General features: G+C 38.2%; 1 protein-coding gene across 1 annotated transcript in view; it reads left to right on the forward strand.

The window, feature by feature from the left end:
- LOC124775791 (anoctamin-4-like) overlaps positions 1-18,240 on the forward strand; it is a 332,872-nt gene that overhangs the window by 293,830 nt on the left and 20,802 nt on the right. The window contains exon 18 of the mRNA XM_047250621.1: positions 7,910-8,115. Within this exon, the coding sequence (XP_047106577.1) occupies positions 7,910-8,115 (206 nt within the window). The remainder of the gene's footprint in view (positions 1-7,909; positions 8,116-18,240) is intronic.

An 18,240-nucleotide genomic window follows, 5' to 3' on the forward strand; every position in this document is an offset into this window, starting at 1 on the left:
ACGTTAATGTATATAAGAAACAATATTGGGCCTAATACACTTCCCTGTGGGACGCCTATATTCACATTTTCTGGGTCAGACAGATGTTTTATAAGGGAATTGTTTGAAACTTGTGATATCTCAACTCGTTGAACTCTGTTTTCCAAGTATGATTTGAACCACTTCTTTGTCACACGTCTTATTCCTATTTGCCTAACTTATGAAGTAAGATTTTGTGGTCAACCATATCAAAGGCCTTTGACAAGTCTAAAAAGATACCACTTACATTTTCACCTTTGTCCAGTGCTTCTAAAATTACTTTAGTGAACTGTGCTATAGCAGATTGTGTGACTTTTCTGGGCCTAAAACCAAATTGGTCATTGGAAAGAAGATTATATTTATTCAGGTAATTTAGCAGTCTCTTTTTGACTAGTATTTCTATTATTTTAGAAATGATAGACAGTATAGAGATCGGCCTGTAGTTCTCTACATTTTCCACATCTCTGTTTTTAAGGATAGGTATAACTTTTGCTTGTTTTAGGTACTCCGGAAAGTGTCCAGATTCGAAAGATTCATTAATTATGTCTGTTAATGGGCCCTTTATGGAGTCTATACAATCTTTAATTACGCAGACTGGGATTTCATCAAGTCCTACTGAAGTTTTATTTTTTAGTTGGTGTACTACTAGTGCCACTTCCCTTTCTGTAGTTGGCAAGAGCGCCATTGAGTTTCTTGGCTGGTTCTGAGTAGGTAAATCATACATATCTGGAAATTTCTGCTGTAATTTTTTTACAATACTACTGAAATATGAGTTTACAAAATCAGCTAATTTTTTAGGGTTACTACTGGTACATCTTTGTTTTTAATATGTGAATTGAGGTCCTTTTTAGCAGAGTTAGATGTTTCCTGTTTGACGATGTTCCAGGGTGCTTTGCTCTTGTTTTCAGCTTCAAGTAATATTTTGTTGTTTGAAAGTTTTTTTGTGGCTAGCAACACCTTTCTGTATATTTTCCTGTACTTTTTGTAGAACTGCAGAACTTCTGGGTTAGATTGATTATTTTTTATGGAGTTGAGCTATCTAAGAGTTTCTGGGGATTTTTTGATACCTGTAGTCACCTATTGATTTCTCTTTGTAGTTTTAATTTGATAAAGAGTTTTGGGAAACATCTCTTCAAATCTGAGTTTAAAAATTGACATGAACTTGATAAATTTCTGATTTGCATTGGTTTCTGCAAAGACTTCCCTCCAATCTTCATATTCTAGCTGGGATTTAAACTGATACAGGGCTGATTTGGAAAACATTCTTTTATATGTACAAAGTTTAGGAGGAGTTTCTACATGAATGTTAGTTTTTAAGATCTGGCAGAGGTGGTCTGATAGGCCCAGGTTTTGGACAACAATATGACATTTTTTACTACCAATATCTGTAGATACATGAACTATAGATGAGGAGGATTCTTTCGTTATTCTAGTTGGACAACTAACAAGGGAGGATATTCCTTAACAGCTTAGAATATTCACATATATGTTGCTAGCCTTATCAGGCTTCATCATATTAATCTTTAAGTCACCACAGATAATTACATTTGCTTTTGGTCCAGAAACCTTGTCTAAGCTTTGATTCAGTTTTGAGAAGAATATATCAATGTCTCCGCTGGGAGAGTGGTACACACAAAATATGACTAATTTTTTTGGTATGCTAGGTCCTATTATTTCAACAGTGGAAAGTTCGAAATGTTTGTCCTCACCTAGATCTAAAAGATCATATCTAACTTTAAATGACATACCTTTTTTTACGTAGATATATGAACCTCCACCATTCATTGAGATTCTGCTATAGTAACATGCAAGGTCAAATGAGGCTAATGCAATGTGTTCAATTTCCTTCCCTTTGCACCAGTGTTCAGTGATACACAAAATTTGGCTATCAAAATTTTCCAATTCTACTTCTAGCTGTTGTGCTTTGTTCTTTATGGCTTGAATGTTTTGGTGAAACACTGTTAGGCATTTGTTTTCACTTATCTTGGTGGCGCCTTTCCCTTTAGACCTGATGCTAAAAAATCCTTTAGATGAGCTGGTGGCATGGTTATTCTTCTGTTGATGACAGAGGAGGTGAGTCTGTTGCCAGTTAGACTTCTAAGTTGGTGTATCTGAAGGTATCTGCCTTATGTTAGTCTTGTAACTGAGGCTGGGTACCAAAAATCCTTGTTGTAGATTCCTCTGCTTGCAAGCATTTATCTCTTTCCCTGTTATGTGCTGTTGTTCACTGCTTTGCCCCAGCAAAAATCCTGGCTTCTCAAGGGTGGCTGTCTTCTTCTGGTGTGATGACTACTCCTATTACCACTGCTGCTGCTGTGTGCTGTTGCAGTGAATGCCAGCGATTCTGGTTGCTTGGTTATTGATGTTGGAACTACTGCTTCTGATGTTGCTGTGACTGCTAATGATTCTGGTTGGTTGGTTTTTGATGCTGTAACTATTGCTTCTGTTGTTAGTTCTGCTGCTGCTAATGTTGGTTCAGTAGTAGGTTCCTCTGTTGCTACTGTTTTTTAGATGGTCCATTTGCGTGCTGCTCCTGTTTTTGCTGGTGTTTCTGCTATTGGAGAATTATACCATCCCAGTTAAGTGGCTGTCACTTTGTAGTTGCATTTAATTGCTTCCCTTATTAAGTTTCCTAACCTGGCCTTTCCATTTCTGTTAAGGTGAAGCCCATGTTTCGTAAAATATTCTCTGTCAAGTGTGCTTGAGTAAATTAATTTCACATTGCTGAATAGCCTACAACTACTTTTAAGTTTCGCATTAATTCTGTGAATGTCCTTATTCACACATGACCATTCAGGTAAATCATGCCTGTGGGTAAAGTTCACCAGTAAAATGTTTGTATTTGACAGTACTAGCAAAAGACTCAAGAGCTGTTTATACATTTTCATAGCACTGCCACCAAGGTGTTGACTGAGGATTCCTGTAATACAGCAGAGAAGGATAAGAAACAGGAAAAAGAAAGTGAACTGAGAAGAAGGGAAATACACTCTAATTACAAAACCAGAAGTAACAAAAAGTGTATTGTTTAAAAATATCAATTAATGTACAGCTAACATTCAAATTCCATTGTACTTTTACCAGTTAACAGCCATAATTAATAGATCAGAAGTGAAAACTGAACCAAAATGAAGTTATTCAATGCAAATGAAAATGGAAGATGAATAAGGCATGTAGGATGCAATGGTAAACTAGGGCGGGTAAGAAAGATTAGAAAAATATGGTGAAATATATCCAAATAAAGGAAGAACAAACCTAATTACTTCAAACATAGTAAAAGAAAAGCATAATAAAAAGAAGGAATTTAAAAAGGAGGCAGATACACATAGAGAGATGGAGTTGAGTGAAAGTAAATATAGAAATCAAACAGAGTTTAAAGGTACGTTTTGGAAGAGCAATGGAACTAAGGGATAACAAGTAAATTGCATCAAAATGAGAATTAACTTGAGAATGCCATAGATTACAAGGAAACAGACTGACTGTTAAATTATCGTCTTCAAGGGGTGAATTTCCATTATTGTCAATAAACATATTAAAAATAGGCTTTTAAAACTGTAAGTTCCTTTCTCAGGGAGGAAAGGAAGATAGGTTTAGGAGGAGAAGCAGATCACATGATAGAGACACACCTGTTTTGAGAACAAGTGGAAAATGAAACCAAAATGCTTAATGGAGCTGTCAGTTCCCATGTCCAGTGTATGGGAGTATTGTTACTTGGACATGACATCCAAGAGGCTGAATGGTGAAACAACTACTGTAATCAAACCTCTGCTTGTTGTGTTTCATCAGTTTCATCAACACATCCGTAGCACTGATAACAACTTAAGATGCTAGGAGGTAAACTGATATTTGGACTTTGTTGAACTCATGAGTACTCTTATTAACCTGGTGAAGAACTGACCAGTGATTGCAAGTATGCGATACACTATGTGATCAAAAGTATCCAGACACCCCCAAAAAAGTATGTTTTTTATATTAGGTGCATTGTGCTGCCACCTATGGCCAGGTACTCCATATCAGCAACCTCATTAGTCATTAGACATCACGAGAGAGTAGAACAGGGAGCTCCACGGAACTCACGGATTTCAAATGTGGTCAGGTGATTGGGTGTCCCTTGTGTCATACATCTGAACACGAGATTTCCACACTACTATACATTCCTAGGTCCACTGTTACCAATATGATAGTGAAGTGGAAACGTGAAGGAACATGTACAGCACAAAAGTGTACAGGCTGACCTTGTCTGTTGACTGACAGAGACTGCCGACAGTTGAAGAGGGTCATAATGTGTATTAGGCAGACATCTATCCAGACCATCACACAGGAATTCCAAACTGCATTAGGATCCACTGCAAGTACTATGACAGCAGCCAGGAGGTGAAAAAACTTGGATTTCATAGTCGAGCGGATGCTCATAAGCCACACATTACACTGGTAAATGCCAAAAAATGCCTCGCTTGGTGTAAGGGGCATAAACATTGGATGACTGAACAGTGGAAAAACGTTATGTGTAGTGACAAATCATGGTACACAATGTGGTGATCCAGTGGCAGGGTGTGGGTATGGCGAATGCCCAGTGAATGTCATCTGCCAGTGACTGTAATGACAACAGTAAAATTCGGAGGCGGTGGTGTTATGGTGTGGTCATGTTTTTCATGAAGGGGGCTTGCACCCCTTGTTTTTATGTGTGACACTATCACAGCACAGGCCTACATTAATGTTTGAAGTACTTTCTTGTTTCCCAGTGTTGAAGAGCAATTTGGGAATGATGATTGCATCTTTCAACACGATTGGTCACCTGTTCGTAATGCACAGCCTGTGGTGGAGTGGTTACACAACAATACCATCCCTGTAATGGACTGGCCTGCACAGAGTCCTGACTTGAATCCTATAGAACACCTCTGGGATGTTTTGGAACTCTGACTTCATACCAGGCCTCACTGACCCACATCAATACCTCTCCTCAGCACAGCACTCTGTGAAGAATGGGCTGCCATTGCCCAAGAAGCCTTCCAGCACCTGATTGTACATATGCCTGTGAGAGTGGAAGCTGTCATCAAGACTAAGGGTGGGCCAACACCATACTGAATTCCAGCATTACCGATGGATGGCACCACAAACTAGTCAGTCATTTTCAGCCAGGTGTCCAGATACGTTTGATCACATAGTGTAGCTACAGCTTCCAGGTTATAAATGTTGGTACTGTAATCAGCAGAACATAGTGAAAAAGCATCAAATGCATCAAGAAATATGAGAAGAGAAACAGTAGAGACAATTGAAAATGATGTTCCACATTTTTTAGAAGACTTTCCAAACAATTCTCTTGAAATACACAGATAAATATCATAAACTCAATGAACAATATAAAATATGAAAGACTAGAGTGCTTCAGAAAATCAACACTTATCTGTACTAAAGATCAAAGTTGTTGTGAGAAACTTGATAAACTGCAAAGTGGCATAACTATACTGGCAAATCTATACTGTCAAATGATACAAAACAGGAGAAAAAGATTTCACTAAAAAGAATTCCTGTGAAGGATTTCTAAATAAAGGACCAGACAAAAATTTGCTCATGGGTTGTTGTTCAGCACAGATTAAGGCACAAGGATCAAATTAAAATGCCCAAAAAGTATTGAAAAGTAGAATTTCAGTTCCTGTGTTACATGTGACATTGTAGGTATGAACACAGAATGTTATATACTGAGAAAAGGGCAGGTTTCACTTGACTGAAGTGAAAAATGGCACAAAAGCTACAAAAGAGAAAATTTTCTGCATAATCTTTTTATAAAATACAAAATATGCTAATTCAGTTATTAAGAAGCAAGAGACAAGAGATAACAACAGCTGTAAGACTGGTGTTGACACTGACCTGAAGGATGAAACAGTTATCAGTACCATACAGCCAAAAATATTGTTATGCAAAAGTATAGTGAAAAAGAAGTTCAATTTCCCAATTTAAAATCTGCTGTGTTATTATTCCTTGTTGAGAAAGTTTTATGTGTTTCTGAGCATTGTATGATGGAACTGGAAGGTGAATACCACAAACATACTGAGTACCTAAACAAGGCACTGAAAATTACGTCAACATGGTGGTGTGGCTGTTTATAGTAACCATATCTTCAAAATATCAAAATTCAGGAAATTGACTTAAAAAATTACTCCCTCCCCCCCCCCCCCCTCCTTCATTTGCTTTGGTGATGACTGCAGTGCATGATATCATTAATTCTGTGAGAGACCGAAAATTATGGGGGTCACTTTGATCCATGTCAGGCCATGCAGCCTAGTAGTAAAACACATGCCTGGAAACTTAAAGGCCACTGGATAAAATCCCAATTGAACTACAATATATTTTAGTGTTCCTTTACCCTTACCTTCCTCTCAAATGATGTAAAGGCTTACCAGGAATGACACATGGTTCAGACTCCACATCCAGCAGTAGGTTTCAACTATAGGTCCCCCTTTCCCCTGTGGGATTCTTGGGGTAGCTAGGGAAGTCCAGTTGAAAGATTTGCAGTAGACCATTGAGCCTCATGCAGTTATTTTTATATCATTACTTGTGACTGTATAACCATCTCTCATAATTCATGGAAACTGTCCAGAGCAACTATCTCCTTTGATGACATCCCAGATGTTCTCAATACAAATGATGTCAGATGATGTGATGGGCCACTTTAGCACTCCTCATGTCCTTTATGTGTTTCTCAAACCTTTCTGGCACATTTTGAGGATAATCAGGTGGTGCATTGTTTTGCTTAAGGTACTAGTCACCTATGGCATCCACATGACCATGTGTTAGGTTCTTTATGTTGTTCATCAGAGACACAATGGCAAGAAATCAGGTGCCTCATTTTGTCCCCTATGAAAATCCCTCATATACCATAACCACCTGCATGGATGTTGCACTGTTGCCAAACAGGGAGGAGTATCTTGTATTTTTCAGTGTAATCAAACCCTGCCATTTATGTGTGCCATCATTTGGTGTGATCCACCAGTCCAAGCAACCTGTTCCCACATGTGGAGTGTCAAAGAGTGGTGTTCTTTTGTCTATACTAGTCTGTGTGCTCTGTGAAATGTGATGAGTCTCACTGGTTATTGTTGTCCAACACTGAATAACACACAGTTGCCCATGTCAGCTGACTATGGCAGCAGTGTATCTCCTGACTTGTAGACACACTACATCCTTGGCATGGAACCATATGAAAACTTCAGTATCTGCAGAATTTCAGAGATGATGGATTGTGTGCACTGAGAATCATATGATCTGTCTGTGATCAGATAAATTCATATAATTTGACCATCCAGGAATCATCTGCAATGGTGATGACCAATACAAAGCCTGACAATAATTTAATCAATTGACATGACAGACTATTCCATCCACAGTGGTCAGGAATGCTCTCTCTTAAGTGTAGCAGCTGCCTCTAATTCAAGCATGTATAGATAAATCATGCATATATTACTCATATTGCCATATACTGACTTATTAGAAGTTAAATTTCTTCTACTCAAGAAAATGAGAGGGTAAAAGTGTACCAAAAGCTGTAAGAAGTCTTACATGAGAGATCACACATAGTCAAAACAGGAATGAAGTTAAGAGAGAGAATTACAGATGCAAAATAGATAACAAAGTGCCAGTATAGTACCAGTACTGAATATAGTTACTGCATCTTGCTTCACATAGTGAAAAAATCTAAAAAAAAAAATGTTTCAACCTTTTCGGTTTGTTCATGTAAACAATAATTTGCTTGCAAAACTATTTTATCATGTATCATATTCATAAATACTACCCATGTTCTTCATCATATTCTGTAATTACAAAATAAATACAAATTATTCATAAAACAAAGTATTTAAGTATCATTTCTGTATATCTCTTATGTATTCTTATGTTTCAGTAATTCAGTATGGTTTTGTAACTCTTTTTGTGGCTGCATTTCCTTTGGCTCCTCTGTTTGCATTGCTAAACAACATTGGTGAGATTCGATTGGATGCATATAAAATGTTGACCCAAGCTCGACGTCCACTGGCAGAACGTGTAGAAGATATTGGAGCTTGGTATGGGATTCTTCAGGGGCTCACCTACACTGCTGTTGTTTCAAACGTAAGTGTTTCAGGCAACTTTATTACGTGAGTATTTAATGCTTTACATCTGAATTAGGTTTTTAAAGATGGATGTGGATGTTGTGGTTGGCTTTAAGATACTGTATTCCAAATTCTATTTAGAACCACTAAAACAGTTTCATTAATGAATTATAAGAGTAAAATAATAATAATTACAATATGAAATAGTAAAAATAAGTTTAAAGCACACAAAATGCATGAGTACACTAAGTCAGAATATACAAACACCAATCAGGTGGTATTTGTCAGAAAATTAAAATAAATTGATAATCTGTTTTGTTTGCCATCTTATGATTTTACAATGAAGGTTCATTGTCTCACAATAGTTCAAAATACATCTGACAATGACAACATTATCACCTAAAGTAGAAAGTAATTCTTTTGCAAAAACATTTGATGTCTCTCTCTGTCAGTGTACAAATCACATCTAGTTGAAATGTGGTGCTCTGTTAATAGTGTCACATTCTGGTGGTTCTTCACAAAGTAAGTAGGAAACCATGAGCTAGAGTGAAGTGTCATATGTATCATGAGTTAAAATAACCCCATTTCCTCTGAGGTAGTATATTGCTGTCAGTTGGTCACTAAATCAAAATTTCTAGTGTTTTTTTTCCAGCCAGTTTGCACAATTGTATACATCATGTTCGTCAGTAACATCGCTAAATGCTTTGAAATATCATGTAATGCCATTGCTGTTTTGTGACAAGCTTGACTGACTTCTGCATCCACAATCTGGTTGCTGTGGGTGCTGGTGTACCCAATAGAATTACATTTCTGTGAACTGTTGGTAGAATAGAGAGTCCTACATAATTTTTTCTGGTAGTTAGATCTCCAAATGATCTGAATAGCACACCCATAACAAAGCTTGGACAAGATGACTGTTCTATAAAACAGGGGTGGAAGTCCACCCCTGTATCTTCCATTGAGACACTTCAGAATGTTCATGGCCTTCAGTGTTGTTAGGGGTCACAGGTATGATTGCTAGGTGAATTTTATACTCAGTTTAACACAAAAGTTTTATGTACTTTCAAAACTCAATAATTCTGTCACTGAAACTGAGGTGTTGTAATGACACTTTTCTCCAAGAAGCAAAGAGTTAAACTTTGCATGTTATTCCATGGGACAACATTCTAGTGTGCAAACTGACTTTGGACTATGCTCCAACATTACAACGAAAGAAATATTTTTGAGAGGAAGAAATGTGGTAACAATGAAAGGCAACCACACAAGCTCTAGTTATGACAATTTCTTTCTAATGTTATACCTATACATAGAACTTTTCAATGTAGAATAATATCCCTACAAAGTTTTTCTTGCCTAGGAAAGCCTCTAAATAGCTAGTTCCAATTAAACCACATGATCTTCATTAACCATAGAATGGTATGTTCTGAACCGAGGGTAGCGTCTGTTGTGTCCCCTAGTTGTCAAAAGGTGGCATAGAACATTACAGACATTCAATAAATGAGTAAAACATTATACATAGAGTAATAAAATTGTACATACCTTTTTATCCTGTGAGTTTACTTCAGCAGACTCTGTTCCATCAGATAACTGAATTGGCTTTTTTACAAAAAGGTAGATCACTTGTTAACAGTTTCTATCATTTTCTCAAAAACATCATGCAAATACATAGTTGTGGTCTCACTGCAAGTCTTCTGAGATCTGGGACAGAGTTCAGTGTGTAGTATCTTTAAAAGATGCATGGTGGATTACATTTACATGCAGTGAATTGAAGTGAAGTTGGTGTCCTTTTGTGACATCATAGCATCCTACATAAAAAGAAGGCAAGATGTGGAGAGTGTGTGGTTCACTGGCAGCCTGTTTAAATGTAACTTCCCCCACGAAAATGTGAATGGTCTGCCACACGTGGTCGACAAAGAGACCATCAATATTTCAGGGTCACTTATGAGTTTCTGTAATGTGAGATTAGATACTGATATACCATATATTCAAGGGTCTGTAGTATGCAGCTGGTAATGGAAACCCAGTTTCTTTTAGTTCTAGGAGAGAAATGAAAAGCTTCCAAAAGGTTCAAGAGTTAAGGTGTTAATCCCTAATACTGAATCTGACTGAAATGGACAAGAAGTGTCTCTTTAGATTTATTATTCAGAATACAATACTGAGTGCCATAAGCTTGTGGCACCACATCTTTAGACACAAATGAAGATTCAATTTTCACATACAATAGCAGCTATTATATATCTCTCCATTGCTGGAACTGGATGGCAAATGTTGTCCTTCTTTCTGCGATAGATATGTACAGGGTGTGTATGCCCCGGGACAACCATGAGATGAAGGAGAAACCTGGGAATCTTTTCATCCAGGAGTAAACTGGGAAAAACTCAGGAATTTTTTAGTATTCATTGCTTTAGTTTTCAGTTAAATTTTTGTAATTTTGACTGGTAAGAACTGATACTCTAACAAAGAATTTTACTTTAGCCCACTGGTGCAGGATGATACTGCAGCAATAAAACATAAACAAGGGAAAGAAAACCAAAATAAACTTAAGTTGCAAAGGAAATGTGTTTAAGTTGCAAAGGAAATGTGCCATTTCCAAGAACAAAACACAGTGCACACACAAGTGTATGCCAACACCAAAATGTGCCAAAGGCATTAGAGTGAAGATTATGCAATACCTCATAACAACAAATTGCTTCCAATGACCGCATCAGCATTGGTTTACATGAGGTTCATTTGAGCAGTTGCCAGTGGGCTCATGTGCATGCGTGGTTGAGTCACATATGAGCAGTATCTGCTCCCGCTTATTGTTACTTGAAGTAAGGCTATAAGCTGTAGCAGTAGTAGCAACAAGCAGCCAGACACTAGCCGGAAAATTTCTTCTGGTGAGTCCAAGCTGCCAGATTCGTGCATGTGCAGACCAGTCTGAGTTGCAGTGGAGAGGGCGGTAGTCTCCATGTTATAAACTCCATGTGATCTGTGTTGAGGTTTAGTGATTTTTCTGTTTCCTCTTCATTTACAACTCTCATGTCAAATGAAAGCAAAACGGATTTCTGTGGCTGAGAGGTACCAAGAGAACTATAATACATTCACATACTTAGGGAAGGCTAAAATATGTTATTGGTTTTAGTTTCCTGATTTTATTTCCAGGTTTTCGGCAGTCAAGCATTAATTACCCTGCGGAACACTGAAGCTTTTTTTGTTGATTCACTAAAGGAATTTGGTTTTTATTAATCTTTCCCACAGAGGCAGTCAATTTATTTGAAACAAATTGTTTCAATCTACAGTATTGGCTAGTGCAAACTATTTGATAAATTACAAGTGCCCGTTTTTATCTCCTGCCACATATGGTGTTATGCCATATTAAGGAACCAAACATGAGATAATACAATACTGGTACTCCAAGAAAATTTGCAGCCCAAAAACCACTCTGAAATGCTTAATATCAGGTTGAGGCCTACTTCTTTGTGAATCTGGACATATGAATGTGCACTTTCAGCCGAATTATTCATTTTAGTCTTGTTTACGAAATTCCAATGGTGCTGGAGTACTCTCTGATGTTCTGTTTCATTAACGACATAATGTAACACCTCTTAATGCTATATAGGTATGAACATGTGGGCTTTCTACATCATTGTAGCTGTGCATGTCCAGTAACACCGTTTTCTGGTGCTCTCTGACAACCGAAAAAACGAATTCTAACAGTTTGTGGGAAAATACTGCAAATGGTGATTGAAAAGTGTTACTTTCAAAGTAATTTTCATTTTATGAAAGATGAATTATGTTACATGTGCAAATGTGCTTTGAATTTCTCAAATAATAGAGTGTTTGATTCTCATTTAAAGCTTAACACTCTGAGGGCCAACCACTTAGAAGAATTTCAAGCCCAGACATTTATGTATTATTTGAAATTTTAGTGGCACATTTGTGTGATGTATATTAAAATGTAACATGTGCAAAAAAGACCAGTATTATATGTGAAACTTTAGCTTTTCTTGTAGCTACACTATGTATATTAATTTAAATGATTAACTTTGCCTATTCATGTGTTTGTGCCACTGAACAGTGATGTTGGTTGCTATTGGCTGACTATGTCATGTGTCCTATACTCTGAATATCTACTATCATCAGCTGGCGTGATCACATGACATTAGCTATGATTACTAAAGTGCATCCCAATCTGAATCTCAGTGCTTCAGAAACTAACATTCTGTCACTTGACCTAGAAAATGTGTATTTTCACCCAGGAAGAAGTATATTTTTAACTGGGATATCTGGGAAAAATCTTGGAATATTTTTTCCTTGTCCATGTGTACACCCTGATGGTTCTTTGTCATTGTCTGTTACCATGTAACAAAGACATTATGCAATTGCCTGTGCTATACCTAATGAAGAAATTAATAGCTCTTCATTGTTTTGACAGCTTTGACTAATAGTCATCTGCCTGTACCAGAAGTTTTCATGTGTGAGTTTCATAATCCTTCAGCCTTTTTAGAATGATTGAAAGGAACTCCTGCTCTGGCATTCAATGGCTTTCTTCAATTCCTCATTTGCCCTTCACCCTTATTCTCTGGAATTGTGACTACTTTTGTATCATTGTACTGTCTTTGTATTTAAATATAGCTAATTTGCTCTATCATATCCAGATCACATCATATATAATCCATATGTGCAGCTTCTAGAAAGCACTGTTCTATCTTATTAAAGAGTCCATGCCAGGATTGGCATGGGCTCTTTGGAAGATGAATGGAAGATAAGAAGACTGAATTGGATGCTACAAGCAGATGAACTATGCAGAGTGATTCAAAAAGAAAGAACATATTTCAATCATTTATTATGTACAAACTTGATGGATGTAAACATATTATACACAGAACTCAATACAGGAAGGTTTATAGTTTTATGTTCACACAAACAGTGTGCTATATATTCAACATGAGCACCATGGGCTTCATGAGAAACATCAAAATGTTTGTTTATTTCACTACACACATGAATCAACAGGTCCCTGTTTATTGAATTGACAACTTCAGCAATTAGATTTCTCAGCTCTTGAAGAGTAGCTGCCTTAGGTGGGACAATGACTCCATCTTTTATGCACCCAACAGAAAAAATATCACAAGATGTGAGGTCTGGTGATCTGGGAGGCTAAAAGCAATTAATGTATCCTGTTGTCCACCTTTTCTAATCCACCATTGTGCTATGGTTTGTTAAGATAATGCTGCACCTCAAGGTGAAAGTGAGGTGGGCCACCATTATGCATAAAAAATGATATCATTGGAATCTTTGTGATGTTGAGGAAACAACCAATTTTCCAGCATGTTTTAACACTTCTACTTAATTATTATCTACTTGTCGGTAAGGTAATCCTCAAAACTTCAAAGACAGATGAACTGACTTATCAAAAGTGTGTCATCTGATGTTATCTAGAATCATAAGTAGAATGTTAAAACAAAATTTTTCTCCAAATAACTGAAATATTTGTAGATTGCCTGGATCTTCATGAAGTGTGTGGTTTACAGTGAAAGTGATCGGTTCCAGTTTTTAAACATTTATTCTTCCGTTTAAACATTTATTCTTCCGTTTGTAACAGCTGATCAAATCCATCATGACACATTGCAAAGAGGCCAAGTTGTACAGTATGTCTTCGTAAAACAATTGACTGGTTCACAAATAAGAAACATACTTTTTCACAACTTTAAATCTTAGTGAAATAATATTCAAGTAACTAACACAGGTTACACTTCGAGATATCAGCTCAAACTGCCCGTCCCAGCAGCCTCGCTGCTTCCCTATTTATATATTCTAAATAATGGCTGGTCACTTAGACCATTATTACTTAATGACAACATTTTTAATCATATTTGCAATTAAAAGTTCCAAAGCTAAGATGTTCTGATTACACAGAATAATACATCTAAAATTACAGAATTGAATAATATGTGAATTTTGTAAAGTAAAAATGTTACTTTATCTAAGGACGTTATTAATACTGATAATTTACACATTGCTTTTGGACGCCAATCGGCACATCGTTCGCGCCATGAGCGCCACCTGCCCTGGCTACAGAGTAACTACGCTGGCCAATTACACTCAGTCGGTTGTGAGCTCTGCAACATCCATGTACTAATTTATATTTACATGACAAACCCTATTTTTAGGGCTATATTTTAATTTTGACAAATGGATCTATGCAGACATTTGTAAAAACGGCGATGATACATCAGTCCATACTAATGTAAAATTGTAAGTACCAGTCGTTGTTCTCATATTTTTGTAATGCAGGAACTCTCTAATTTGGATTAAAATCTATTCTTGACTTAAGTTTCATACCTTTCTAATGTAAGCTATGATGTTCATTGTCCTTAGGCCACCTTCTGAAGAAGACAAATTTAAATTTGTTGAAACCTAGGTAAAGAATTCTTTATCCATTGCAACTGGTCGGCTGTTTATAATTTTATTACGTGGAACTGTTGCTGTTGTGCAGCTATGTTTAAAATACTGACATTCTGTTTTGATAACTCTCTTCCACATTTTACAATGACATCAGTATTTTGTAACCCCCACATTCTTTCATTCTGGAAGTTTACTTTACCTGATAGGTGGAATATTAGTTCATTCCAAAAGATGAGTCATTTGGAAAAAGTGTCCTCTGTTGAATCTTGGAGAACTGAAATGTAAAATTCATACATCTGTTATGATTGCTGGGACATGATTGCTGCAGTAACTGCATCTTATAAGGCTTCATATGCAGACATTATTTTTTAACCACCACACCATTGTCTGAGGAAGTTGAAGTTCCTGGAAAGCCTGTCCTGTGGTTTTCTGAGGGCTCCATGTAAAAGCATTTTCGGTACTCTCAAAATTGTATTCAGATGTGCATGGCCAACCTGTGCTCTTCCCTTTGCATATGCAACCAGCTTCAAAGAATTTTGTATGCCAGTCATAAATCTGCTTGTTCATATGGGCTTCTTCCTGAATCGACAACAGAATGAACGCTGCAATTGAACAATGGATTGACTTTGTATAAAGTCCAACACACAAAATTATTTCTCTTGTGGTGTAGTTGCTAGTAAAAACAGTGCAGTTGTGTCAAAATTCTGCACCTTCCTCTATCCAGTGACATGTGCAATGTGTCTCTAAATTTTATAGTTTGTATATAATAAACAACTGAAATCTAACAATGGAAAATCCAGGATGGAATGTAACAATACGAGAGAAGGAAAGTTGCTACTCACCATATAGCGGAGATGCTGGGTCACAATAGGCACAATAAAAAGATTCACGCAATCATAGCTTTCAGCCATTAAGGCCTTTGTCAGCAGTAGACACACACACACACACACACACACACACACACACACACACACACACACGCGCGCGCGAGCGCGCGCGCGCACACACACACACAAACACACACACACACACACACACACTCACGCAAGCACAACTTGCACACACGTCTGCAGTCTCAGAGAGCTGAAACTATGCTGTGAGTAGCCACACCAGTGCATGATGGGAGTGGCGACTGGGTGGGGGTAAGGAGGAGGCTGGGGCAGGGAGGAGGAGGTATAGTGTGGTGGGAGTGGCGGACAGTGAAGTGTTGCAGTTTAGACAGAGTGCAGGAGAGAAGGTGTGGAGGGGGGAAGGGGTAAGTAGCAGAAAGGAGAGAAATAAAAATAAAAATAAAATAAAAAGACTGGGTGTGGCAATGAAATGATGGCTGTGTAGTGCTGGAATGGGAACAGGGAGGGGGCTGGATGGGTGAGGACAGTGACTAACGAAGGTTGAGGCCAGGAGGGTTATGGGAATGTAGGATGTATTGCAGGGAAAGTTCCCACCTGTGCAATTCAGAAAAGCTGGTGTTGGTGGGAAGGATCTATATGGCACAGGCTGTGAGGCAGTCATTGTGACTATGAGGCAGATTGTGTGAATCTTTTTTTGTGCCTATCACGACTCAGCATCTCCGCTATATGGTGAACAGCAGGTTTCCTTCTCTCGTATTGAAACAACTGAAATCCGTGCTTTCAATTTAAATCAAGTGATATTTGAATGCAAAAGCTATATTTAACCAGTATTTTCTCATTCAGTAGTGCCCTCACAAAAAGGTGAGGAAGGCAACATAAGGCTGTGGCAATGATAAAATCTATAATCTCTGAAAAGGAGAAAAGGGTGTGGAATTTGTTTGATAATCTCATTAAGAGCTGATCTGTTGAATGGAATGGCAGAAGATAGATGGAACAAGTAATTACTTTCAAAGACCCATGACCTATTGCTGACCAACACAAAGCCAAAGTGTCTTCAGCTCTTTCCTCAAGAGAGACATCCTTACTGTGGAGATTTTAGCGTCTTAATGGCGAGCATTAGATGGTCTAAATTGTACCTCCCTGTGTTTAAACTTTAAGGTCATCCAGTTGGTTTGTGAATCTATTCAAGTTCCATTGAAGCATATATGCTATTGTTATCGATGTCTTCTTTAGCCTAGAATCTTTTCATAGGTTAATATTATTTCTGGTGGACAGGGATACTATAGAAAACATTAAAAATTTGTCTATGCAGTTATCATACTCCATTACGCAAGACTACCCTCGTAATTGGATGACAGACAAAGTATATGATGGGATGGCTTCCTTATTGGCTTTTTTGTCAGGACTTGTGTTGTGCATTTCTAACAAAAAGAAAACAGTAAAATCACCAGGGGAGAGAATGGCTAATCAGTATTTACTTCAGGAGGCAAAATTTCAAGTAATTCCCAGTAGAGACACATATAAGTAGGAAAAACTATGCATAACTTGTATGTTCATTCCACAGAGAAGAAGAGGGATAGATTGGAAAAGGAGATGCAGATCACTCAGATCTAGATCCAACTACCGTTTATGAAAAAGGAGGGAGGGGGGTGGGAGGGGGGGGGGGGGTCAGGGAGTTAATGGACACTTAAGTTTGTGAGGCAGTGTTTGTCAGTGATGAGGGAATGTTGGGGAGATTTGGAGGTTGTTGTAGAGATGGTGGATAGTGGTAGGCAGACCTGCTATGTTTACCCCACCCTCAGAACCTCCCTCCCATAATCAAACAGAATCCAGAACCTAAACAGATCCGAAACACAGTTGTGAACTTTTCCTCCAAAAGCCTTAGCCTCATAGAAGTATCAGTAATTGCCAAAGGGCCCACCTTTTGCCCCACTCTCAAACTGAATCATGCAGAACTTGTTAAAGACTTTCTCTCCTTCTTCCGGTCCCTACAGTCGAAACACTTCTTGCCTGCCAACTCTACCAATCAGACTTAACCATAGACCTGTGTTGAACCTTGCCTGACTCTGTTCACTCCTCCATCCAGCTGTGATCCATCACTACTGCCCTTATAATCCTATCTGCTGACAAAGGCTCCATCACAGTTATTTTGAACTGCAAGGATTACCAGGCAGAAGGACTCTGCGAGCTGTAGCCACCTACATACCCTGCCACAGTGACCCATTCCAGAAATCAAGCAGGGTCTCCAGCCTCTCCTCAAATCCTTAAGCCCATTCCAGAACTTCTTCCCAGAGTCCATCTCTCTCCTCACCCCTACCACTCTGCACACTCCTACCTTCTGCATGCTTCCTAAAGTCTGTAAACCCAACCACCAAGGATGACCCATTGTGGCCAGTTACTGTGCCCCCACTGAGATAATCTCTGCTCTCAGAGATCAACACATTTAGCATGTTACCTGCAACCTCCCTCCTGTATACATATACCAACAACTTCCTCTTCCAACTCTCCTGATCGTTTATACATGATGTCCTGCTCATCACTGTTGATGCCACCTCCCTTTACACTAACATCCCTAATACCCATGGCCTTATCACTACTGAGCAGTGCCTTTTGCAACACTCAATGGATTCCAAACCCACAACCTCCTTCCTAGTCATCATGACCAACTACACCTTCATGTACAATTACTTCTCCCATTCGAGGGCGATCTAGAGAAATCCACCTGGTTCAGATTCACTGATGACATCTTCATGATTTAGATTGAGGGTGAGGACACCCTATCCACATTTTCTCCAGACCCTCAACACTGTCTCCCCCATTTTCTTCACCTGGTCCTACTCAACCCATCAAGCCACCTTCCTCAATGTTGATCTCCACCTCAAAGATGGCTACATCAGTATCCC

This window comes from Schistocerca piceifrons, chromosome 2 (genome assembly GCF_021461385.2).
Source record: "Schistocerca piceifrons isolate TAMUIC-IGC-003096 chromosome 2, iqSchPice1.1, whole genome shotgun sequence".
NCBI lineage: Eukaryota > Metazoa > Arthropoda > Insecta > Orthoptera > Acrididae > Schistocerca > Schistocerca piceifrons.